At 41.0% G+C, this 27,184-nt stretch overlaps 1 protein-coding gene across 7 annotated transcripts in view; it reads left to right on the forward strand.

Moving 5' to 3' along the window:
• ARMC2 (armadillo repeat containing 2) overlaps nt 1-27,184 on the forward strand; it is a 63,788-nt gene that overhangs the window by 20,939 nt on the left and 15,665 nt on the right. For all 7 annotated transcript variants that reach the window (XM_084827243.1, XM_084827240.1, XM_084827244.1 and 4 more), the window contains 6 exons: nt 3,250-3,333; nt 5,233-5,408; nt 13,935-14,037; nt 15,369-15,589; nt 23,458-23,603; nt 24,963-25,062. In XM_084827243.1, coding sequence (XP_084683369.1) covers nt 3,250-3,333; nt 5,233-5,408; nt 13,935-14,037; nt 15,369-15,589; nt 23,458-23,603; nt 24,963-25,062 — 830 coding nt within the window. The remainder of the gene's footprint in view (nt 1-3,249; nt 3,334-5,232; nt 5,409-13,934; nt 14,038-15,368; nt 15,590-23,457; nt 23,604-24,962; nt 25,063-27,184) is intronic.

A 27,184-nucleotide genomic window follows, 5' to 3' on the forward strand; every position in this document is an offset into this window, starting at 1 on the left:
GAATCCATCTTTGATCTTATTCTGAGGCAGAGAAGTAAGAAATCTTACTCCTGCATAATTATTGCACCTCCTCAGTGTCATCCAGTGGAGGTTTTTCTGAGTGGTTAAAGGCCTAACGTGGGCAGCTCAGGTGGCCAGGAGTGCTTTTTACTAGCTTAGACTGGTACACCAGCTGCAGCCCCATCTGGAGAGGACAGATCTTGCCTCAATTATCCTTACATGAGTGATGTCCAGACTGGACTACTATACTGTGCCTTTAAAGACTGGTTGGAAATCTCAGCTGGTGCAGAAAGCAGCTGTCTGAGTGTTGGTGGGGATGAGGTGGTTGGATCATCTGACTTGTATAGTACTTCAGCTGCGCTGGTTACTGGTGCATTTCTGAGCCCAATGTAAAGTGCTGGTTATATTCTCTAAAGCCTTCAGTGGTTGGGGATCAAGTCAGCTGAAGGACCATCTAGCCTGACCATGCTGTAAGATCAGCAACAGAGTCCCTACTCAATTGCCCACCTTTGAGGGCACCTAGGTTGGTCAGTATTTATTTTATTGTTTTATTTATTCATTTCTTCACCACCTTTCAAGGGAGGAGCCCTCCCAAGGCAGCGTACAACAGTAGAACACACAATAACCAATGCAGCAATAAATACAGTAAAAACACATTAAACAGTAAAAATGCAATAAAAACAACCACCACAGCAATTATTTAAAAAAAACATCAGATACCAGCATAAAATAAAAGTTACAACAGCAACTGCAGCTACAACCCACTCCGATAGCATGTAATCAAGGGAAGGCCAGAGTAAAATAGTAAGATTTCAGGGCCTTCTTAAAAACCTGCAGTGATGGGGCCTGGCAAACCCCTGATGGCAACTTGTTCCAGAGGTATGGGAAAAGTCCACAGGATGACTTTTCCCATACCTCTGCTTTCTCAGGTTGGCAAATGAGGAGGGCCTCTCTTGCTGATCTTAAAAGTGAGGGCAGGCTGATATGGCTGAAGGGGGTCCTTCAGGTAATTTGGTCCCAAACCATTTAAGGCTTTAAAGGTCAAAACCAGCACTTTAAATTGGGCTCAGAAACACACTGGTAACAAGTGCAGTGGGGCAATATAGGCATTATATGATCAAATCGCCTCAGCAACACTCGGGCAGCCACATTCTGCACCAGCTGAACTTTCTGGGCAGTCTTTAAAGGCAGCCTCACATACAGTGCATTACAGTAATCCAGCCTGGATGTCACTAGTGCACGGATAATGAAGGCAAGGTCCATCCTCTCCAGGTAGGGCTGCAGCTGGCATAAAGGAAATACAAGGGAAGAGAGCTTTTTCTGGTGTGGTCCTGTGCTTCTGGAATGAGTTGCCTTCTGGGTTCTTCAGGCCCCATCATTACAGGCTATTAGGACAGCTCTGAAGACCCATCTGTTTGCGTTGGCATTTTCTTGTTTGTTGTTTTATTGGACTGTTAATTTTTTTAGCTGCACTGGTGTGTTAGCAACCCACTGCTGGGTTGGATGTTTGTTGTTATTTCTAGTGTTTATTAATTTTATTATTACTTTTGTTTTATTATTTTATGGAATTGTATTATATACACTGCCTTGAGCAGGCTTTTCCCCTTAAAGGCAGCCTAAAAATATTTTAAATCAATAAAATAAATAAATACATTCATTTTACGTTCTTATGAATAGACACGCTATTTGGGTGTTTTAAGTTTGTGTTGTTGGGTTTTTTTACCAGTGATGTAACCTGTGGCTGTTCTTTGAAGTGGCTCTTAGCTTTATTTTACTTTTATAAGATAAAACTTCTGACTGTTCCAATGCGTTTAAAAACTAGGCTAGAAATGATCTGCCTGCCTAATCCTTTAACTTGCTAAATCAGCACTTTAGAGCCAGCACATCACAAAGTGATTGGGATGGCGTATACAGCAGCTGCACCATATATTGTATATATTGTGGTATTCTAGCAGTGCAAGGATGTTAAGATAGCATAACAGGCAACAATTGCCTCTGTTTGGAATTGGGGTACAAATAGTCCAAAATATAATCTCATACAGTATAGATTGACATAGGTAGATGTGATTATGTAGACAAGCTATTTTACAATGCTAAGAACCTAGCTGTTTTTCTATTTTTTCCTGTATTTCTAATAACATAAAAAGACCCCTGCTGGACCCCTACCTAGTCTAGCATTCTATTCCCATATTGGTCAACCAGATGCTTATTGGGACGCTCACAAGCAGGACATGAATGCAATAGTAGCCTCTTGCTTGTGTTCCCCAGCAACTGGTATACAGAGATGATTAATAAACCATTTCTCCTCTAAATACACTATATTAAAGCATGATCGCATTGTAATATTAAATGTGGGCTTGTTTCCAACTCTAAACAAATAGTTCATTATTTTTCAATGTATTTTTGTTATAAGGAGATGCATTAATTTGGTGCTGTCAGAGCAGAGAGGCCTGATAATCTGTTTGGCAGTTCATACAGAGCCCTGATCCAAAAATGCTCACCCCTTCTGCAGCCCTGGGTGCCCCCTCGGCATTTTTTCTGCTTTCTGTACCTAATCCAGAAAAATGATTTTTGAGGGCCAAAAAGTGTTAATCCACTAAAGTGATGCATTAATATAGCCTTTCCCAACCTGGTGCCCTCCGGATATTTTGACTTCAACCCCATCAGCCCTAGTCATTATGGCCCAATTGTCAGGAATCCAGGGAGTTGTAGTCCAAAATATCTGGAGCGCACCAGGTAAGGAAAGCTGCACTAATATGTTGAAATGTAGTTGACTTGTAGTCATTTCTGAAAAGAAGCTAGACCAGTAAGGTAGGTAGTGCTCGGTTTTCTCGTGCTCAGAGTTGCTAAGGCTCTTGTATTTACTTGCTAAAAACAGCAACCAATAAATGTAGACCAGTGTCATTTCTGTGACCAGAATGCAAACCTGTGGTTATGACCGATAAACCACTGAGATGGAAAAATAAGTTCAACTTGTCAGTCTTCATTGTTTAAATATCCGGTTTTGTTTTTTTACCATTAAGATAGATGAAGATGTATTCCTAAAGAAATTTTATTGGAACATTTAATTTTGACTTGTTGGGCAGATGGTATACATTTGATTATGTTATGATTTTGCTTATGAATACATTACAGAGTATTAAAATAGTACTGGTTTCAGAGTCATACATTTTGCCATACATTGTTCTGTGAACATTTGAAAATGAATTCTGATATGTGGTCTTTTAATAATATGTTTATAAATTTCAGAAAATTTGGGAGCAAATGAGATAGAAGAGGAAGAAAACTACTGGAATATGAAAATTTTACCAATTTTACATGAATTAGAGACTGGTACATCCTAGTTTTCTATCAAAACTGTTTTGGCTTCCATAAAATAGATTTTACAAAGCTTATTATTTCCATTAATTGATTATTTCTATAAATGTTTTTGAATTAGCATTTTCTTAGTGGCCTGAGGCTGCAAATCATAACATGGCCCCACTGCTGGATTGCGGGGACAACCCACATTCTCTTGACAATGCTATTATCAGGAGTATCATTTTAGATTTGGGGCATGTACGAAAGTCACTTACCTGTTCATGGATTATGTTGGGGGGGAGGCGTTCCGTCCCTCCCCCCGGAATCCTCGCCGGGGGGGGAGGCGATCCGTTCCTCCCCCCCAGAATCCTCCACGGCTGGCTGTGCTCTGCGGCAGCTCCGCGGAGCAGCCGGCCAGGCCCAGCCAGGCCAGAGCCGTCTGCAGCTGGATTTCCAGCCGCGGAGGGCTCTGGGTAAAAAACACACACAAAAAAAACACGTACGCAAATGGCAGCGGCTACGGCCGCCACCATTTGCGTTCCTTATTTTTGCCCTCTTAATCTACGTAAATATTTACGTAGGCTATGACGGCGAAAATAAAGGGGAACACAAATAGCGTAGTGGGCGCTATTTGCGTCCCTTTTTGATTCGCCGTTTTAGCCTACGTAAAGATTTACGTAGGCTAAAACGGCGAATCAAAAAGGGACGCAAATAGCACCCGCTACGCTATTTGCGTTCCCCTTTATTTTCGCCGTCATAGTTTACATAAATATTTACGTGGATTAAGAGGGCAAAAATAAGGAACGCAAATGGCGGCGGCCGTAGCCGCCGCCATTTGCATACGCGTGTTTTTTTTTTAACCCACCCAGCCATGATAGGCTACGTAAATCTTTACGTGGCCTATCACGTCTTTCTTTCTTTTCTTTTTTTTTTACAAGAGCGGAAATGGCGGTGGCGGCAGCCGGTCGGAAGACCGGCCGCTGCAGCCGCTGCCGCCCAGAAGATCTGCCCCAGGTGAGTCTCGTCCCGGGGGGGCTCCGTGGGGGGGTGGCAGGCCGTTCCGCCACGGAGTTCAGGGGGCCGAATGCACTGGCATTTGGCCTCACCGTGATCCGTGGTGGAATTCTCTGCCATCCCTAAGTGTGGGGAAGATTCTCAACAAGGTTTTAAATCCCCTGGTGGATATATCTAAGATTACATTTCAAAGAAGCAGTGAATATTAATAGGATATAGGGTTTTTTTCTTTATAGCTCATAATACTTGCAGCACTGTTGTTAAGCATGGGCCAGTGATTTCCCCACCCCCTCCCTTTAAGTAATGAGATTTATGCCTTGGGCATGAATGCCTAGTGCAGAGGCCCATGTAACTGTTTAAGGCAAGGGTGGGGAATTGGACTGGGACCAATCCAGGATGCCAGATTTCAGGGCATGAGGCTGTGCCCCCTGATGTCAGCTGGACCCTGGCTGAGGTGTTGGCTTACCCAGCTTAGCTGTGTGTGGGCTTTAGGTAAGAATCAGTGGGATTCTAGGCAAGAATCAGTATGTAGAATTAGCACAGGGTGCTTCAGATCCTAGAGCCATTGCAGCTACTCCCTTAGCCACTATTGTAAAGGTGATTGTTTGCAGCCTACATATGACATATGTGTGCACTGCTTTTATGGAGGATAGGAAGGGGGGTTGGTTCATAACAAGCATGGTATCTGGAGAAAAGTGGCCCTGGCCAAAATCACTATTAAAGGAAGGGCTAATTTTTCTCCTCCCATCATTTGGGAGCACCTGAAGAAGATTTGGGGCTGTAGTGTTCAGAGTCATTGTTCTCCATACTGAGTGCTCTGTGATATCTCTCTAAGACTTTTTATGTTTGTTTTTGATTTCTCAGTGGCTTTGAGAAATATTTGATTAATTTTGCTTTTTTCTTTCCCACATCAAATAGAGGACAATGTAGAAAGCCTTTGCCATGCCTGTACTATTCTCTATCAAGCCTTGGAAGAAGGAAATATGCTTGGCAAGCGATGTAAAAGGCGCACATTGTTTTTGAAGACTTTATACAAATTAGTCGACATTGCTTCAGATCCTCTTGGCCTAAAACTAGCAAAAATTATTCTGGGCGTAAGTTAAGCTAAATCATGATTATGGTGGAATGTTTATATATTCTAGAACAGCTTTCCCCAACCTGATGCCTTCTATATGTTATGGACTTCAACTCCCATTAGCTCCAGCCAGCATGGCCAATGGTCAGGAATGCTGGGAATTGTAGTCCAAACATCTAGAGGGCACCAGGTTGGGGAAGAATTCGTAGTTGTGTGAAATTGCATGTTATATCCTGAGAAATTCAATTAACTTAATTGAACTGCTAAATAAATGTAAATAAAGTTACAGAATTCATCAGTATTAGCTGATCAAAAATTACATCTAATTTTCTTTTTAACACTTCATATTTGACTGTTGGTATTCATTTTGAAATCCAAGAGATTGGCAGCACAATCCTGTCCGTGTCTGCTCAGAAGTAAGTTCTGTTGAATTCAATGGGGCTTACTCCCAGGCAAGTATGTGTAGTATTTTAGCCCAAAGAAGGGAAAGTAAGCTTTAAATAATAGATAAAAATACCTTCTATTTACATTATTTGAAATTAGTCAAACATTTTTTAAACTAACAATCAGCGTAATTACACCCAGAAGAAGTAACTGTGACATTATGAGAGGGTTTCTCCCTTCAAACAAGCTCCTTGCCAACAAGTCAGCTCACCTGAACCTAATTACATTTACTTGAAAAGAAACCTAATTGAGTCAATGCAGCTTGCTTTTTCGTAAGTGTACCGAGGATATTTCAAAGGGACAGCATCATAAATAACAGCATATCATCACTTGTAACTAAACAACTGACAGTATGCCAAAGAGATAAATAACAAAAGAAACCAAAATAAAAAGAAAATGATTAGTTGTTATTATAATTCATACTATATCTCCTAGTCCAGAAAATTAGGAAGACCAGTTTGCACAATAATGCTTTCACAAAACACCCTCTCACAGCTTGACCCTTATAAAATGTTGCATATCTTTTTAATCAGACCATGGTTAAAAGCCTCTTTCCACTCTTTCTGTTTTTAGCATTGATTACTTTTGTAGTCACCATTAATATCCAAAGTAATTCCCTGACTGTCTTTGGAATGCTCTTCTCTGTAAGTCATCATCAGCATCACCATCACTATCACCATCATCATAGTATAGTACATCTAATAATAGTGTGGGCCATTATTATGCCATGTGAACCTCACTTATATAATTTGTGATAAAACTGTTAAACTCATTTGCAAGTATAACTGTCATATTCTAAAAGTCCTCATTCAAAAAAGAAATTTGGCAGGATCCTTGAATGAATCATAGAATCATAGAATAGTAGGGTTGGAAGGGGCCTATAAGACCATCAAGTCCAACCCCCTGCTCAGTGCAGGAATCTAAGTCAAAGAATCCCTGACAGATGGCTGTCCAGCTTCGTCTTGAATGCCTCCAGTGTGGGAGAGCCCACTAGGGAATTGGTTCCATTTTCATATTGCTCTAACAGTCAGGAAGTTTTTCCTGATGTTCAGCCGCAATCTGGCTTCCTGTAACTTGAGCCCATTATTCCGTCTCCCGCACTCTGGGATGATCGAGAAGAGATTCTGGCCTTCCTCTCTGTGACAACCTTTCAAGTACTTGAAGAGCACTATCATATCTCCCCTCAGTCTTCTCAAGGCTAAACATGCCCAGTTCTTTCAGTCTCTCCTCATAGGGCTTTGCTTCCAGTCCCCTGAAGCATCTTTGTTGCCCTCCTCTGAACCCTCTCCAGTTTGTCTGCATCCATCATAAAGTGTAGTGCCCACAACTGGATACAGTACTCCAGATGAGGCCTAAACAGTGCTGAGTAGAGGGGAACTAGTACTTCCCAGGATTTGGAAACTATACCTCTATTAATGCAGTCCAAAAGAGCATTTGCCATTTTTGCAGCCACATCACGTTGTTGGCTCAAATTCAGCTTGTGATCGACAACAATTCCAAGATCCTTCTCGCTTGTAGTATTGTTGAGGCAAGTATCGCCCATCTTGTAACTGTGCATTTGGTTTCTTTTTCCTAGATGCAGAACTTGTCATTTATCCCTATTAAATGTCATTCTGTTGTTTTCTGCCCAGTGCTCCAACCTATGAAGATCACTTTGAATTCTGTTTCTTTCTTCCAGGGTATTAGCTATCCTGCCCAATTTTGTATCATCAAATTTGATCAACACCTCCTCCTCCAAGTCGTTAATAAAAATGTTGAAGAGCACAGGGCCCAGGACTGAGCCCTGCGGTACCCCATTCGTTACCTGTCCCCAGTTTGAGAAGATCCCATTAATAAGCACTCATTGAGGCCGATTCTGTAGCCAACTGAGGATCCACCAGATCGTTGTTTCATCTAGCCCACCTTTATCTAGTTTGCTCATCAGGATATCATGGGGGACTTTGTTGAAAGCTTTGCTGAAGTAGAGGTATATGATATCCACAGCATTCCCACAGTCTACAAGGGAGGTTACCTGATCCAAAAATGAGATCAGATTCATCTGGCAGGATTTGTTCTTGACACATCCACGTTGGCTTCAAGTAATCACTGCATTGTTTCCAAGGTGCTTCCAGATGGATTGCTTTATAATCTGCTCCAGAATTTTCCCAGGGATTGATGTCAGACTGACTGGTCTGTAGTTCTCAGGTTCCTCCTTTTTGAAGATACGGACAACAGTAGCCCTCCTCCAATCATCTGCCACTTCACCCATCCTCCATGATTTCTCAAAGAGAATAGACAGTGGTTCTGAGAGTTCTTCTGCCAGTTCCTTTATTACTCTAGGATGGATTCATCTGGCCTTGGAGATTTGAACTCATTCAAAGTAATTAGGTGCTCGTTGACCATATGCCTATCTATCTCAAGCTGCAATCCTGCCCCTTCAGCTTGTACTTTGCCTTTGCCAGGGGGCTCATAGACCTTCTTTTGGGAGAAGACTGAGCTCAGTTCAGTAGGAATTGAGCACTTTTGCCTTTTCCTTGTCATCTGTTATAATTTTGCCATCCTTATTTAATAGCTGAACCACCATTTCTTTCCTCTGTCTTTTACTATGCACATACCTGAAGAAAGCCTTTTTGTTGCTTTTAGCATCCCTCACTAAGCTCAGCTCATTCTCAGCTTTAGCCTTCCTGACGCCATCCCTGCAATTCTGTGCTACCTGCCTGTACTTTTCCTTTGTTGCTTGGCCTTCCTTCCACTTCCTGTATGTGTCCCTTTTTGTTTTCAAGTCATCTCTAAGCTTTTTGTGAAAAGCTTGGCCTTTTTTCCACTGTTGCTTGGCCTTCTTTCCACTTCCTATATGTTTTATTTATTTAGGGGTGTTTTTACCCCACTCTTCAGCTGAAAAAGGCTCCCAGAGTGGCTTACAAAGATGAATATTAAGACAGTGTCCTTTTTTGTTTTCAGGTCATCTCTAAGCTTTTTGTGAAGCCACATTGGCTTCTTCTGTTGTCTTCCACCTTCTTGTTGGAATTGTTTGTAATTGTGCCTTTAGAATTTCCTTTTATAAAAACTCCCACCCATCTTGGACTCCTTTTCTCATTAGCGTCACTTGCCATGGGATCTTACTTATCTTTGTTCTGAGTTTATTAAAATTGGGTTTCCTAAAATCCAGGATACGCATTTAGCTACACTCGGTTTTGCTTCCTTTAGAACCAAGAACTCAAGTATAACATGGTCACTTTCCCCCAGAGTTCCCATAGCTGCTACTTTATCCACTAAGTCGTCTCTGTTGGTTAGGATCAAGTCAAGGATAGCCAATCCTCTAGTTCCTTCCTCTACTTTCTGTAGGAGGAAGTTATCAACCACGCAAGTCAGGAATTTCCTGGAGGGGCCATGTTTTGCAGAATTTGTCTCCCAACAAATATCAGAGAAATTGAAGTCCCCCATTACTACTACATCATGCTTCCTTGAAACATTGGCTGTTTGCTTTTCAAAAGTTTCATCCTTGTCTTTTCCTTGATTGGGTGGCCAGTAGTAGACTCTGACCACCATGTTCCGTTTATTCTTTGCTCCATTTATTTTAACCCAGATGCTCTCGATGGGACTACCAAGCTCATCCGCCTGTATTTCTGTGCAGAGATACGTATTTTTAACATATAGTGCAACCCCACCTCCCTTTCTGTTCCTCCTCTTCTTTTTGAACAAGTTATATCCTTCAATATTCCAGTCATGAGAGTCATTCCACCAAGTCTCAGTTACACCTATCAAGTCATAATTTCCCTCCTGTACTAAGAGTTGTCGTTCATTCTATTTGTTTCCCATACTCTGGGCATTAGTGTATAGACATCGAAGACCATGTGCTTTATAGTCTGGCTTTCTTCCTTCCTGTTTCTGAAGACTATTATTGGGCACTATTAGAGCTGTTCTCTCTGCTGTGGTGCATGAGCCTTCATCCTTTGTTACCCCCAACTATACGTATCCTTCCCCTGTAGTATTCAGTTTAAAGCCCTCCTGATGCAGTTCTTCATGCTGTGGCCAAACACGTTCTTCCCAGCCTTTGTGAGGTGTAATCCATCCCCTGCCAACAGTCCATCTTCCAGGAAGTATAGCCCATGGTCCCAGAATCCAAATCTCTCACACCAGCACCACCTTCATAACCAGTCATTCACCCCGAGTATTTTTCTTTCCCTTTCTATCCCTCTTCTAACTACTGGAAGGATGGATGAAAAAACTGTCTGGGCCCCAAAGTTCTTGAGTTTCCTTCCCAAAACTTCAAAGTCTGACGTGATTTCTTTGTAGCTTTGCTTGGCAGTATCATTTGTTCCCACATGGATGAGAAGAAAGGGATACCTGTCAGTGGGCTTTATGAGTGTAGGCAACCCTTCAGTCACGTCTCTAATCCGTCCTCCTGGGAGACAGCATGCCTGGCGAGTCCATGGGTCTTCGCGACATACTTGGCTTTCGATCCCATGCAGCAAGGAGTCTCCCACTACTACTACTCTTGTCTTCTTGTTGTTGAAGGCCTTGGTTTCATTGCCTCTTCTTCGCTGACCTTCAGCCTCTTGCTCGCTCTCATGCAGGTTCCCCTGTAATTCTTCCTCTGCAGGCTGTCCTCCAGTCTCATCCTCAAGTACCTGGAAACGGTTCCCTAGTTCCACTGCTTTTGTATTGCCGTAATGGCAATACAAGGGAACCGAATGTATTTGTTGTTCATAATTTGTAAGAACTTGCTGCTTGCCCTCAGTGTGGGGCACATGAAGAATTCCTACCTTCAAGGCTTTCCTTGTTCACTTAAATGGAGCTTATCTCCCACCTAACCCCAATACTGGTACACTGCTGTCCCCTCCATTTAAATGAAGGGGAGTCCTGCTCATGGAGGAACTTCAGATCCTGGATCGGTTCTGGACCTGGGTCAGAGTCTTATTGTCCAAGTATTACAACCCTGAGAAAAAAACAACTCTGACAAGAGAAGTTGTTGAAGGAACAAATACTCCTACAAAAGGGTGCGTGTGTGTCTGGCTTTTTGGTCTTTATGTTGGAGAAACAGTGTCACTCATTTGCAGCTTAGCGGTTGAAAGCCTCATGGGAAAGTATGCTAGACTCTATTTGGCCTTTAATATGTGAACGCTTCATCAAATATATCTCCAGAACAAAAAGATGTGCACTAAGGTACTTATGGTTTTAATTTTTGTGAACCACCCAGAGAGCTTCAGCTATTGGGTGGTACAGAAATGTAATTAATTAATTAGGTAAAAACAAATATAATCATTAAGAATTATGAAACACTACTACTTCTCAAAAAGAGAGGCCACACACAGAAAAACTGAGTTGGCAGTTCAAACATACTGGATTAACATAGTTTTATAACAAGTCTGAAATAGAAATCCTGTAGAGTGTGTGTTTTAGTAACTGCCATATTAAACAGAAAATTTCTGTGTTTGTGTTCCATTACCTAGTATCCCACTATATGTGTTGCATTGTTGTTTGTACCACACATTTATGTATTCACAAGTTTCTTTCATGTTGTGCTATCTATCAAACTGGAAAATCATAAGCAGCCAGCTAATAAAGCAGAGGTCTTGCATCATTAAGAAATGCTACAAGATCTTTCTCTTTGAAATATTTCATTACGAAGTAACCCACAATAAAACATTTCTTAGAAGAAAGCTCTAATTTAAAAAAAAATGAAAGTATATGTGGGTGGGGAGAAGATCCAACAGTTTTATAGCATTAAAATATATTAGGCACAGTGATAAAAGAATACTAGTTACTTTTAAAAATAACATTGACTAGAGATTTGACAAGTGGTTTAGTGAAATTTATTTTAAAAACATGAACTTAAATAGAATTTAGCAGGTGTTAGATTCAGTTCTGCATTACACTGTATTTTGTGGGTACAGTGTACTGAGAAATTCTCCTGCATGATCCTCTCTGGCTCCACCCTTACATAGGTGCTTTTCAGTCGCACAGTGGAGATACTCCCCATCATTTCAGCGTGGTTAGTGCAGCAGAACTTCGTGACAGATATGTTCTCAATGTAATCCGGGTCAATAATTCACAGTTCTATATGTATCTTATGGTAATGGCTCTTGTTCCACACTGAAAATATAGAATAAGCCTGAGATATTAAAGGTATTTTTATTGCCACACATTGTCACACTCAATGCAATTTTAAATAAAAATTGAGAATAATTGATGCTCAGAAACAGACTTGTTGACTATTAATCTTGGATATTCTCAGTTTTGGATTGTTAACTGCAGTTGTAAAAAACAAACAACACCTCCCCCCCCTTCACTCCTATAAAAATAGGCTTCAAGATCACAGCTTCAGTAGCAATAAAGTGAGGTACATCTGTAGAAATCACTGTGACTTATGCCCATGAATATCACTATGAGCCACCTTTTAGTTGCCTCTTAGTTTCTATACTTTTAGCCCATATTGCTCATGAAAGCTAGAAAAAAATTTTTTTAAAGCCACACTGGATTTATTAGTATTCTTAAATACAGCCTGTAGACCATTCAGATTGCAGTGAAGTCCCACTGTTTTCAATTGGAGAATTAAGGCCATGCTTAAATCTTTCCCTCTGAAAACAGTGGCAACTTAAAAATTGCATAACTTGTTTGAATCATGCCCTTTAATTTTGTGCCATGCCTAAATTATTTTTTGTTTAGAATTTAATGCATGCTTACCATTTTTTCTCATTAATGACAAACATGTATATTTGTGGGAAGAAGGGGAGAAGGAGCAGCAATATCATTTTTGAAGAGTGCAGGGAAAAGGAGAACCCCAGAATTCTGTGGCTAATGATGTCACGGGGCCAGCTCAGATGTAATGATCCCAGCTTCCTACAATGGTTCAGCCTTCCCCAACCTGCTATGCTGGCTAGGGGTGATGGGAGTTGTAGTCCAATACATCTGGAGGGCATCAGATAGGGGAAGGCTGCCATAGTTTAGGAAGCCAGGAACAAGAATTGAGCTCACATGTAATTTCCTCCCCTCATGTGCTGTCTTTGATCCTCGTCCGTTTAAAATAGAGTTCCCTATTGCATTTGAAATGGGGAACTCTGGTTTAATGTTGGTTTGCTAATCAGGATCTCACAACAGGATCAAACCATAGTTTAAGATCCTTGTTAGTAAGCCAACATTAAACCAGAGTCCTCCATTTTGGATGCAACAGGGAACTCTATTTTACAGAGACCAGGGTTGATGCATGAAGCTAGTGTGCAAAGGGAGGAGGTGAGGGGGGAATGCACAGGCATCCACACCCAGGTTCCTGACTTCCTAGGTGATACTTGAGGAAGCTAGGATTGTTTCTGTCTGTATATATTCATAAACCACTTTGGATACCTTCCTTCTGTGCCACATCTCCAAAGTCTGTCTTCAGTGAAAAACTTTCTGCCTCCAACTTCCCTTGCTCTTGATAAATGCCCATCATGGTGTGATGTGGAAGCTCTTTCTATGCATTGGAGTGTCCTTCTGGCAGGCATGTATTGGTTAAACGGCCAGAATGTGGCATGGAATGGGATGGAAAACCAGGAAACAGCAGCAAAAGTTTTTAGCATCAGTTAGGTGCAAAGTGTACAAGACAAGAGAGCCAGAGTGATGTCTATATCCCTCAGGAAAATTGCAGAAAACCAGCACTGCCTGTTTAGTAGTGTTCCCCAATACCTCTCTGAATCCCTACTTGTGTCTCTGTTTATGGGGATGTTGTGAAACAAATTAGATGAAGAAAGACTGGAGGTTTCCATTGTCTGTAGGGTCATCCAGTACGTTCCACTAGTTTACAATAAAAAGTCTGCACAAATTAGTGAAGCTGGGTGGTTGTTGTCCTGCTTCCCCAGCCATACTCTGGGCAAGAAGAAACAGTAGAATTCTCACACAGATGGTATTGCTCTGCGTAAAAAGAGCTTTCTTGTACAATTGCACATATAGAAACTCAATATGATTTTATCCCACTTCTTGGAGAACTTTGTTAGGACTGAGTAAACACATTTTATGTCCATGAGATTCTACACTGCAGTTCAGCCAGGATTTTGAATATCTGTTCATGAATAAGAAGCTAGAGGATCTAATCTAGTGATTTCATTGACATTACTTTATTCTCTTTTTCCACCCTTCTTTGTAGCTGAAAGTGAGTGGGAAGAATCTGCTTAATGTTTGCAAACTGGTATTTAAAATAAGCAGGAATGAAAAAAATGATTCCCTCATTCAAAATGATAGAATTTTGGGTATGTACTCTATTTTATATGATTTTATTTTATCTTCTGTAATTTATCTTTTGTAATTTTGAAGGGAAAATATACTGCTAAATATACTGTGGGTGAAATAGGGGCAGTCTAGAAATAAAGTACTAATGCTAACATGATTTCCAGATACATTTTGATTTTGGGTTTTTTAAAAATTTTCCTTCCCTTTATTAGATCCTAAGCATAAAACCCTCTAAATTTCCAGAAATAATTTATATTGTGGTTCAGCTCTACATCACCCACTATGTATGTCCATCTTTAATGCTTCAAGGAAGGAGGAAAAGCCCCAGATAATTGGTTTAAACTTTTTGGACTTTAATGATCCACAAATGAGCACCAGGAAAAAAATCATAACCCCACTCTATTCTGTCTATCCTATCTATCCATCCTGCTAACTTGAAACTAGTGAGCATCCTAATTAGTCCTAGGTAATCAGAAGCACAAACAGATGCTTCATCTCTTGGGAACTCAACAGGTACTTAAAGTTTGGTATATGTAATGTGATGTATTCTTCCAGACACATTTGCTGGCTCTCAAAGAAAGGGCATGAATCTCAGAGAGGGAACCATGTTTATAGCTGATTTCTGCTGTCAGAGAGACAAGCTGTTTGTAAAACTAACATGGGACATAGTTCTTATTGTGGGGTACTAAAATTCTGAAGCACATTGTCACCAATCTTTTTTTTTTTTAATATCATGACCAACAATTTCCATAATAAGCAACCTATTCAAACTAGGATAATAAAGCAGACCCTTGCTAATTTACTTCTTAATCTGCCAGTTTTTACAATAATTGAGTTTTTGTTAAATTAGGTTTTTACAATATAATGCTTCGCTCATGCAAGGATACTTGCTTAAGGTGAGCTCCCACCTTTTCCTCTCCATGCAAGTCCTCTTTGCCTCTCAAAACCCTCTCCTGAGAATTGGGGTCTGGGATGTGGGGCAGGAGGCCCTTCTGGGAATATGGAATTAAGGAAAATTGGACAGAGGTAGCTTGTGTGAATGGGAGCTCATTATCTCAAGCTTCCTCAAACTGATTTTTGCTGATGCTGCAGCCTCTCATCCCATATCCTAGGCCTTTCCTGAACAGTTTCCCTGTCCTTAGGAGATGCTTTTCAATGTGGGAAGGATGGGGTAAGATATCCCCACTGTGCAAGTGTTCTTGTGCTCACACTAAATTGGATACTACTCATTATATTTAAAGTCTCTAAATCACTTCAATTTAAAGTTCAGTAAACATTGTTCTCTAATGCTATGAACAGAAATGGCATCAGACAGAAACTTTCATACCAGTATTATCAATTTTCTCCACAGATTCTCTGCTTGAGATTCTGAGAGCTGAAGACTTGCAAGCAAACACTGAGGCCTTTCTCTATTGTATGGGTGCAATAAAATTCATATCTGGAAATACAAAGCTCATTAATGAGATGGTCAGCAAGGGAACTGTTGAGATACTGCTGCAACTAATGAAGCAGGTTAACGAAAGTAATGAAAATGATGCTCGATTTTCCAGTTCAGGACACTTCTTGGTCCAGGTCAGAGTTAAGCTTTTATTTCAACAAGATATGATTCATGGCCAGTCTGAGTCCTGCTAAAGTAATTATAAATGTGTTTAGATGATTTTATTAAAATGACACTAACATTAGCAGTCAAAATGTAATTGTGATTTCAATTGGACATAGTTACTACAAATTAACTTTTATTGATTGTACAGTGCATACAAGAGTTAACTTCACAGATGCATGAAAAAGGTATAATAGTCTACCAAACGTAAAAGGTTTGCTGTGGCTTGTTTGTTAATTAGATGACTGTCTGAACTGGGCCATAGTGTGCATTCAGTCTCTGTAATAAAGTTTGCATCTCCTTAGTTGAGCTGTACTAGAAACTTTGTCCCAAGCAGTTATATCAAGAAACGTTAAACATTGTCCTTGATAAATGAGGTTCCTCAAAATGCATTGGGTACCATACCTATTGTGTACTTGTCTTTCTTGTTCTTGGGTTTTTCTATGGCTATTATTGGTCCTCCATTTGTGAATAAAGTTTGCATCCTCTAGCAGAAAAGCCTTCATAGATGAGAGCTCAGATTGTGAGAGGCCAAGAAGAACAATGGAAGAGTTGCTCATAAAACATTTAGAATCATTTTGCAGAGTCTAGAGCAAGGGATGGTCAGCTTACGATGCACACATAGTATGACCCAAGATACTTTATCAAATACTTTGGTATACCCTAACGTAACAAAAATATATTCTAAAATGTTACTATCCCACACAACTTTCTAATAGTGATATAAATTTTATATGTTTAAAACGGCTAAAAACCCACACCCTATAATTACCTATGGTGATCATAGTCTAAAATTGGAAGACTACAGGAGTATTATGGGAGAATTCTTATTACATGGCATGGGAGTGTTGAATAAGGCATTTATTCCCAACAACTATGACTGATACTGCTAGACTGAACTTGGTTTTGGCATTTGTTTATTTTGTTTGTTTATTTTACTTAAAACATTTATATTCTGCCATTTATCAGAGATTTCAAGGTGGTTTACAAAAGTTTAAGCCACAAATTTACCATACCAACTTGTTGCTGGTAAAGCAGCATCAACCTACAGTGCCTTGGTAGTGATTTTGCCCTTTCCTTGAACCAGATAATGTCCTTATGACAAAAATAAATATTACTGACCATTTAATGCAAGTTGTAGTATAATGAATTGTTCCTTGCTAATTGTAAATAGCTGTACAACTGGTTGTGATGTATAGAATGATAATGTTGGTGGTTTCATTGGCTATTCATGTATTAAATCAGGAATGGGGAACCTCAGGGAACACGGATGGGGAACCTCTGCTCTGTGAGCCTGATAAAGCCCCCGGGGTTTCCCATCCAGCCCAGCAGCTTCCTCCCCTGGCCCTACCCCCTCTGCCACTGAGGGGAGAACTCTTATCTCCAATCAGTAAATGAGAAGAACTAAGAGCTTTTCCCTGTGGGGCCAAGGGAGAAAATTGCTGAATGATTCAGTCCTGCTTCCTTCTGAGCCTTGTCCTGCAAAGGCACATTCTGCTCACTTCTGAATAGACATGCTGGTCCTGCTGGCTTGTGAGTAGACATGATGCTCATGCTCACATCTGCGTAGACCTACAGAGACATTGTTCTTGGGACAATATTTGAAAGTTGTTCTGAGTGATTCTTTCCTGCTTACTTCTGAGTACATATGCTGCTCATGCTTTCTTCTGAGTAGACATGCTTCCTACTATAAATTGGTAACAACTGAATGGTGGGGGTAGATTTTTCAGCCCTGCCTACTTTTGCCTTTGGCCCCACCCACCACTGGAATGTGGCCCCCTGAGCTTCTCCAAAAGGGAATCCAATCCTTGGGCTGAAAGAGGGTGCCCACCCCTGTATTAGAACATCAGTTATGACATGGAAAAGTTTGCTCCGAGGATGCTAGCTAGCTAGCTAGTTATTTATTTATTTATTTGTACCCTGCCTTTCTACCAAGAAAATGGCACTGAAGGTTGCTTACAATCATAGGAACTATTAATTAAAAAACTTGATTAAAACAATAAAGCAATGATATTAAAAACACAATGAAAACACAACAATAACAGAATAAAAACAGCACCCAACCCAACACACTAAAGGCCTGCTTGAATAAAAACATCTTTGCCTGCTGGCGGAAGGACAACAGAGAAGGAGCCAACCTAGTCTCCCTTGCTGGGGAGTCCCACAGCTTGGGAGTGGGCACTGAGAAGGCCCTTTCTCACGTTGCCATCACACGTATCTCTGAAGGTGCTGGTAACGAAAGAAGGGCCTCTCCCGAAGATCTTAAACCTGGTCTGGCTCATATGGAAGAAGCTGGTTTTTCAGGTAGCCTGGTCCCAAGCCGTTTAGGGCTTTATAGGTCATAACCAGCACTTTGCTTTCTACAAGAACAGTGTGTGTGTGTGTGTGTGTGTGTGTGTGTAGGGAAGAATACCTTTTGACTACCTATAAGATGATCCTGGGATCTCAGGCAGAAGGCACACAACTGAGTTCATTAATGAACAGCTGCAACTGCCAGCAAATGCCAAACAGAAAGGAACTACACACAGCAATGTGCCGAAAATATAAGGTTTTATCCTTACAAAAAGATCTTATCCCAGCAACATGGGGCGGGGGGGCAAGAGAGGAAGGAGCTCAGTCAGGTCATGGAGAGAGAAGGACTGGCAATCCACCTGGCGGGCCCAGCATCGGCATCCGAAAGTGGCTCCCATCCTGAAACTCCCAGCTTTGGGAAGACCAGACTGTTCTTGTGTCAGTGCTTCCATTGCTGTTTTTGCACCATAGTTGCTGTGCCAGCCGCACAGATCCTGATAGTCTATTTGAACTAGTAGCAGTCAGCATTAGAATCAGCACAGTCCCATGTAGACCGCAGGTGTCAGGATGCTGATTCAATGTGCCTCTGTCAAGAAGCACTGGCAGCAGTAAAGAAAGCAGAGAACCATAGGCAAACCAGATGTGGGCTCCCTAGGGTCACAAGCAGGTTATGTATTTCTGTAAAGTACTAATTTAATAATATCTATACATGATATTTTGATGCTGGATAGTAGTATACTTAGGCTTAGATAATTTGTTTTAGTTGTTACAGTGCGCTAGTGTTGGCAAAAAAACTCATTCACAAAGAGAGTGAGACTATCACAAAATGCGATGCTTTCCTCTTTATTTTTCTTAAAGAGGGAAGGACCCACAGAATCAGCTGCATTTATTTCCAATTAGTACTTTAACAGAGCTGTGATGCTAAGCTGTGCTTCCAGGAAGATAATGCAGAGTCCAGGGCAACGTTTACTGGCATGTGACTCAGAAACAGTTCAACAAAACAATGGAGATCACTCACGTGACTTATCCACAGTCCAAATGAAAACACTGGCAAACACACAGTTCTTTACAAATAAAAATACAGAAGATAGCTCTCTTCTTGGGGCCTTTTCAGTCCAGCACCCACCTAGTGGGAGCCTTCAGTGCAGAGAAAGAATAGTCTGGTCTTACTGAAGCTGGGAGTTTCAGGATGGCAGCCACTTCCAGATGCCGACACTGGACCCACCAGGTGGATTGCCAGTCCTTCTCTCAGCATGACCTGACTCATCTCCTTCCTCTCTTGCTGCTGCTGCCAGCCAGTGCTCTGGGATAAAGTCTTTTTATCCTTCTGGCGCATCACTGTGTGTGGTTTCCTTCCCATTTGGCATTTGCTGGCAGTTACAGCTGTTCGTTGGTTCATTCATTCATTCATTCATTCATTACATTTATATCTTGCTTTTTTTCCTCCTTAAGGAACCCAAGGTGGCGTACATAGTCCTCCTCCTCCTCCATTTTATCCTCACAACAACAACTCTGTGAGGTGGGTTGGGCTGAGAGTCTGTGACTGGCCCAAAGTCACCCAGTGAGCTTCCATGGCTGAGTGGGGACTAGAACCCAGATCTCCCAACTCCCAGTCCAACGCTATAGCCACTACACCACGCTGGCTCTCAGCTGTGAATTCAGCTGTTGCCTCCTGCCTGAGATCTGAGGGGCTTCTTATGGGCATTTCCCCCAGTAGACTGGGTAAGTTGGCCGTGCTGGGTTAAAGGGGAAGAAAGAGCTGGTGCCCCTTCCCCACTACAATAATACCTGGGTCCCTACAGGAAAATAGTGGTACTTCTGTGAGAGAAGGCAAAACGCAGGAGTTCTGTTCCCGTGACCGATCTCTACTTTTATGACAAGTTGGGGGGAAAGTTATAAAGAAATGGAATCGGTGTCTCCCCTCACTCCATTCTATTATTTAATAGGCCAAAAGCAAACTAGCAGAGAGGCAATTTTCAGAGGAGATTAGAAAAAGGATAGAGAATCAGTGAAGCAAAGAGATGCAAGATGAATGTTCTATATAGTCATAATAGTGGATGAGAAAGCTCTTGTGCCAGTATGGATGATGATGATGACACATAGAAATTGGAGCTTGATTATTGGCAAAGTTGGGACTTAGAGATCACTATTTAAAGGCCCTTTATGTCGTAAATAACAGTGGACGTCATTAGTGATGTTCTCATCAAAGAAATCCCAATTTTGTTTGTATTGTACTTGTCAAAAGTCTCTTGCTGTTTGGAGTAAAGCTGATGTTGGATTAACCAAAATTATTGTTGTGAGAAATAAAAGGTTTGGGTAGTTTTGTATGTATCTGGAAAAGTCTTCTTGTTGCATTTTAAATGGCCATAAAATGTATGTTTGAAATAATAGAAGATTCTGCTCTGAAATGATGGCTTGACCTACCTTAAGTACTTTTATTGTTTGCCCTTTTATTCAGGGTCTCATACTGAAAGGCCCAGTGTAATAAGAAGGTTTTATACATCTAAAGATTAGGGGAAACACCCTTCATAGATCCTTTCGTGTTTTACTAGATAAGCTGTAGCATGTATTACTTCAAACCTCAGGTTTAGAATATTAAAAGAGGATTTCCTGCTGTATTCACTTAATAAGTGACTTGAATCTGAAACTTGCAAATATGTTTCTATATTTAAAGCAGTAACTATGGCTAGTCATTTGGCAACAGCCTCAGAAATTTAATAGACTTATCGCAAATGACATTTAACATGAGTTCAGCAAAACAATTAACTAGAACTCCTGTTGAATTTATTGTGAGGAAACCCAGTTTATTTTCTGTCAAATATATTTGTAACACCTAGAATCTTTCCAGTTCAGCCAAAAAATAATGACTTGCATTTTTTGTATCAATCAGCTTTTGTTTGCATTATATAAAATGGAAGGGTGGGAACTAACATATTAAAACTCTTCCTACTCGGTGTCATCCTCACAGCAATAGGACTTACACTCATGACTTTCACTGCTTTAGAAAGCCCAGTTTCTGTCACCACCCCCTTCACCTCAAGTACGATAGTATCTCGCAACAGGCATTTTCCTCCTAAACATCTCCATCCCATATTAGCATTGCACATTCAACATACCTATGCCTTGGGGCCTTTACAGCAGTCTTCTTAGCCTCAGCGCACTAACCCAAAATGACATTTAAAAAATGATTGCATTTAAACCTCCCTTTTACTTGCCTCCCTTCATATCTCAGTTCACACTTTTTTAAAAAGTGAGATTATTACTGTGCAGTAGCTTAGCTATCCACAGTTTAGTGGATGAACACAACATCCAGAAAATAGAAAGCTTTTAAAAGCTCTACCAATCACAGCTTCCCATCTCAATATCAACTGACTTGCTTGGACTGGCTTACGTATGCCAGTGTATGCATACATTGTATGTATACAGGTATGTATGTTCCTCATTTTGACCATAGTACTTGGAATGGACTACATGCAAGACAAAATGTAAAAATTAAAAATTAAACAGAATCAACATGTAACAACATTGCAGAAGCAAAACTCAAAACAGCCACAGCTCTCGGTCACTTACACACCAAAGCCTGTCTACAGATAAAACTTTTCATGGCCATCTCTCAGTCTCTGTATGTATCGTTGGTTTCTTAATAATAAAAATGGAAGGAAAAAAACTTCATAGCCCTTCTGAAAGGGATGATTGAGCTTAACGCAGTAGGGCATTCTGATTTGTGAAGGTATAGATGGGAGGTTACAGTAGAGACAGTCTCTATTTCTGGCCGTGGTGGCATTCACAAGAAGACCTCAACACTTGATCTCAAGTTATGGGGAGGTACATTTCAGAGAAGATGCTCCATCAAATATGCTGGATCCGGGCCATATAGAACTTTAAAGGTTAAAACCAGCACCTTGAAATTAGCCCAGAAACAGGTACCAGTGGAGCTCTCACAGTACTGGTGTAATATATGCCATGCAGCTAGTCCTGGACACAAGCTGTGCTGCAGTATTCTTGGCCAGCTGATGTTCCCAAACTGCTTTCAGTGCAGCCCTCTGTAAAGTATACTATAGAAGTCAAGTTCAGAGGTTCAGGACATGCACAACTCCAAATCCATGGGCTAAATCCAATGTTATATGAGCAGACTTCCACTCGCGCAACAGGCATTTCCTTCCCCCATTACCTACCTGCAGACCCCTACACATCCCCAAAATCTGCTATGGGGGGTCCTCCAAACCGCAAGCAGATTTGGGGGCCATGCAGTGGGGAGGACAAATTTGCTTCTGCCAGCTGGTGGAAGGATGCTATTGGATACAGTCCCATGTTAGAAAAGAGTATAGCTAGAATATGAGCACATGCTGACCACAGCCAACTCTTCATAATCCAGGGACAAGCTTAGATCCAGTCCAAACTACAAACCGGTTTCTTTAGTAAGAGTATTCCCTGCTCCAGGAAAAGCATTACTTATTTCAAACAGTTATTGAAGCTAGATCTGGTGGAAAGAAAACTAGAGCTGGGTATCTTTAGCAAAGAACTACCTCCTAGCAAGGTAGAAGTAGAACTATTGCAAAATAGTGTCCCCTACTCCCACTTCACAAAGTCGTTCCAGAAGGATACCATGGTTGATCGTATTGAAAGCAGCTGAGAAGCTAAGAAGAATTAGCTGGCTTGCACTCCCTCTGTCTCTTCCCTGGAAAAGGTAGCCCCAATTTTAAGTCTTGACGGAGCCCAGATTGAAATGGTTTTAGGCAACCTGGAGCTATCTGGTCATTATCCACTCTAGTACTTTGGCTACAAAGGAAAAGGAACGGGTTGCCACAAGTGTATATAGTAGTTCCTTTCCCAATTGTGAAGAAACACTAGGCAAATGGGTCAAAAGCCAGAAGGGGAAACAAACAGATCCAGGCTTTATTCACATGTAGCTTTTATCCTGCAATTGAGATTGCTCCTTCACCAAAGTTTGTGGGCTGTTTACATGACGCCGTGATCATCCAAGGCATCGCCTGCACTAAATGCCCTTTGTTCCATTTTAAAATAGATCACAGATAATGAGCTATCAAATTACCCCGTTGTGTTCCACTTGAGTTTCGTCCATGAAAAGAGGAAAAATGGCAAGAAGATGAGTGAGATCAATGAAAGATAATGGAAAACTCAGATACGGGGAGAAGGAGGGGGAAAGGAAACGTGTGAAAAAGGGAGTTGTTGTGATCCTGCATTTAAAACAGAAGCAGAAAGTCCCATTTTAAATGCTGCATTTTAAGCTGGTGTAGAGATGCCCTCACTTACCCTAAGGAAAGGAACAAAAGATTAGTTTGCTTTCAAAATAAAAAGAGAAGTATGACCTCCATTGACCTCTATCCTGTTTTTAAAAAATCAGCCTGTATCATTGTTTCATATTCCAGAGCTTAAATAGTCCATACTATTTTCTACATGTCTGCAGGTTTCATGGAGCTGCCATCAGAGGAGGCTTAAGCTAGATCTAATCTTATTACACTTTCAAAAGTGTCTGAGATTCATAACAGTGTGATGATTTATTCATGTTTAAATAAATTTTCCTCAGCTCACTGCCACTTTGCGAAACTTGGTTGACTTGCCTCAGTCAAGGTGCAAGCTCCTGGACTATGGAGCAGTTCCAGAGCTTTGTCTCATGTTGGAGAAACGCATGAGTGACAAGGACGTATGTACCAACGTGGCCAGAATATTCAGGTACCTGCCTATTTTTTAAGATTACAAAACAGGTGGTGGTAGTTGTTCTTGTTCTTGTTTTGCTTGTTCATCAGCCACTTCTTTCTTTATTGAAGTCAATCGCCCCATGAAAATGCTGATTTATATTCCTTTTGAAATATTTTGTACCACAATCTTGTGTTTTAACTCCTAAATTATTATGTTTTAACTCCTAAATTATTATTGTGGATCTTGTTTAAATGGGAAAATGTTCTCTTTTACCGTCTAAGCCGTATATGCTTATACACATCATACGACACACAGAAACAGACTGTGGCCACACTATAGTCAACAATCACCATGCTGGGCTTTCCCATTGTCTCTGGGGAAAAGCAGCTTGTGTTTGCCTTGCATAGGGCAAAATAGGACCATCTGCATGTGCCATCCATGGAATAGCAGGCTGTATCTACAAATGAATGAGCTTCCCCTCCTCAAGTCATACAGTGGTTCTTAACTAAATCATTTTTTGGTCTATCCTTGATGCAGGACTGACCAGCATTGCTAAGCTTAAAAGCCCCATGCAAAAATCATCAAAAGAATCTCTGTGGGAATTACGTGGGAAGGCACTTACTTTGCACATATAGGTTCCTATGTTCAACTGTTAATGGGAATAGACAGTACAGAGCTATACAGACCAATAGTCTTGACTGGTTCTTGTAACCTTCAGATAGCTAAGAGCCATCTTGCCAGCTCTGTTTCTCCCCGCCCCCCAACCATTGCCGTTGTTGCTTTTTCTTAAAAGCCTTTGGCACTCCTGTCTCTGCCGCAACCACTTCCTGTTGTCCTGCACTACTGCTCTTTTCCCCTCTTCCTGCTTCTCTCCCCTACCTGCACCTTTTCCCTCCTTCTCACAATCCAATCCATGAATATTGGAGACTTGACATGTAGGGCCTCAAACACATTGTCGGCTAAATTTCAACATTAATGTTAAAGATTGTAATCTGATCTTGTTTCCAATTTGGTTTTCTCGCTCTGTCTGTCTTGCTTGAGGTATTTGCACATTTTGGCTTTGTAACGAGCCCTAGTGTCTGCATTCTGGCTGGGCCCCAAGGAGGCTTTCTTGTCTTCTTCTTCCACTTTGTTTGGCGATAACTCAGATTCAGGTTTCAATTGGCATTACTCCGTGCAATCAAATTCAAATTAGTTATTCATTCATCACAGCTGACAATGAAATTATCCATAAAGCTAAGGGTATCTTTACTGAACCGTGCTAGAATAGAGGGTGCTGGCCTTTCTTTCAGCATGCCCCCTGAAAAATATTTAAAAGCGGAATGAAAGACTTGGCTTTTCGCAGAAGAAAAGTTATCTTACTCATGTATGTTATTATTTTTAAATATGCAGCAAACTTTCTTCCTTCAATGACTGCTGTACAGCTTTGGCAGATTGCTCCAGATGTTACGTCTTATTTTTAGCCCTGCTAAACAAACACCCAAAGAAGCAGGTCAGTTTTTTCATCTCCTGCTTTTTATATTTTAATCCTCTGATGTGTCTGTGGTGTCGTATGTGTGTAAGTCCATTTTCAGTGACCTACTTTCATGTGCGTTTGCAAGATAGAAATTTTAAATGGTTGACAGCATTTCTTAGTAGTAAATTATTGAAATGGACTCAACTTAGATTAACAGTTCAGGACAACATAAAGGACAGGCTGTTGATTAACTCGCCTCTTCTTAGCACACAGATGAGTCATTTATGGAATATTTATATTTTTTCTAGGAGACTTTTCATCAGGGATGATCAGCATAAAGCCTCTGTGCTGTAGCTGGCTGGCCTAGCCTTTTCTGAGTATGAAGCCTGCAGGAAGGTTGCCACACAACAGCTGAATAAAGCTAGATGGGCTGGGAAGGCGACAGCACATGGCATAAAAGCCTTCACGGTCTAGAAATTTCCTATAAGCTTTACAATGCTTATGCCTTGCTTTAAATCAGGGGTGGGGAACCTCAGGTCTGGGTGCCAAATGTGACCCTCCTGGGGTCCAAATCTGGCCCCCTGGGGTTCCTCAGATGGCTGTGTTCCCCTTCTTCGAACCACAGATCATTTGGTGGTATCCTGGCTTTGGGGCAGTATTCCCCCCCCCCCATTCTAAAAGCTTGAAATGCCTCTCCTAAGGCTTATTTACTGGCAGTAAGAGCATTAAACTACAACATGCTGGTATTTTTTTGTATTTTGGCTCCACCCTCTTTGCCTTTGGCCCTGCTGCCTTTGCCTTTGGCTTCGCCTGGCGCTTGAGAGCTTCTCTGAAATTGAATTTGGCTCTCAGGCTGAAAAAGGTTCCCTACCTCGACTTTAAACTATAAGTGGTCTGATTCTATGCATGTTTGCTCAGGAGTAAGACTCACAGGATTCAACAGGCTTACTCCCAAGTAAGTCTGCATCACAGCCTTAGACTGTGATCATAAGAAAACTTACTTGGAGATAAATTCCAGTGAAAACGAACAGATCCTCCAAGAGATATTATTTTAAAATCAGGGTGCCATTCCTTGATTATTAAAAGAATATATGATTTTCTTTGCTGCCTAACAGAAAGTGAAAAATTTTGTGTTGATGTAGAAAGCTAGGGTTTTCCTTTTAGTGGTGGAAAATACCCAAGTAAGTACAATAAGGGCAAAGTAAATGAGGCATCATTCAATTAGCAATTCTGTGAGTGGCTTTTAAAAATTAAATGCTAGGCGCAGGGCCCTGTTCTGGATTGGGACCCTGGCATGGATGTGTGTATAGGGTGTGTTTTTTTTAACCTAGGGATGGATGAAGCAGTCTATTCCCAGTCTGTGGCAGTTTTGCATGTGTTCATTCACAAATCCATTCGCTCCTGTTTCTGCAATAATTCCTAATTTTTAAAGTCCAGAAAATATATATTTAAATAAGCATTTCTGAATCTGTTTTCTCATAAAATATGCATTTCAAAATACACATTTTCATACTTTTTTGAGCCAAGAATTGCATTGGAAAATCTGAAGAAGTGCAAAATTAGGAGGATAACTGCATTCTGCTGTGCACATTAGTCTAAGAGGTGCAGATCATGTTGGTTTGCTTTGAAATGCAGGCTGAACGAAATCCTTGAGCATCTCTAGCATTAACCCATTCCACCACCACCGCTACAGTCTTGATCACCACCCCACCCCTATGCCAGCTACTTGCATTGGAAGAAAAGCTTCTAGTCTTACCTGAGAAATGTTGCCTTACCAAGATCTCTCCAAACTGGGAGAATGGGCATCTAAATGGCAAATGCAGTTCAATGTAACAAGTGTAAAGTTATGCACGTTGGGGCAAAAATTCCAACTTCAAGCATAGCCTAATGGGATCTGAGCTAGCGGTGACTGACCAGGAAAGAGATCTTGGGGTTGTGATGGACAGCTCAACAAAGATGTCAACCCAGTGTGTGGCCGCTGTAAAAAAGGCAAACTCCATGTTAGGCATTATTAGAAAAGGTATTGAGAATAAAACTGCCAATATCATACTGCTCCTCTGCAAATCTATGGTGTGACCACACTTGGAATACTGTGCACAGTTCTGGTCACCACACCTAAAAAAAGATATTGTAGAGCTGGAAATAGTGCAGAAAAGGG

Source organism: Heloderma suspectum, chromosome 1, assembly GCF_057233095.1.
Source record: "Heloderma suspectum isolate Gila_16-S chromosome 1, 16-S_ref, whole genome shotgun sequence".
NCBI classification, from domain to species: domain Eukaryota; kingdom Metazoa; phylum Chordata; class Lepidosauria; order Squamata; family Helodermatidae; genus Heloderma; species Heloderma suspectum.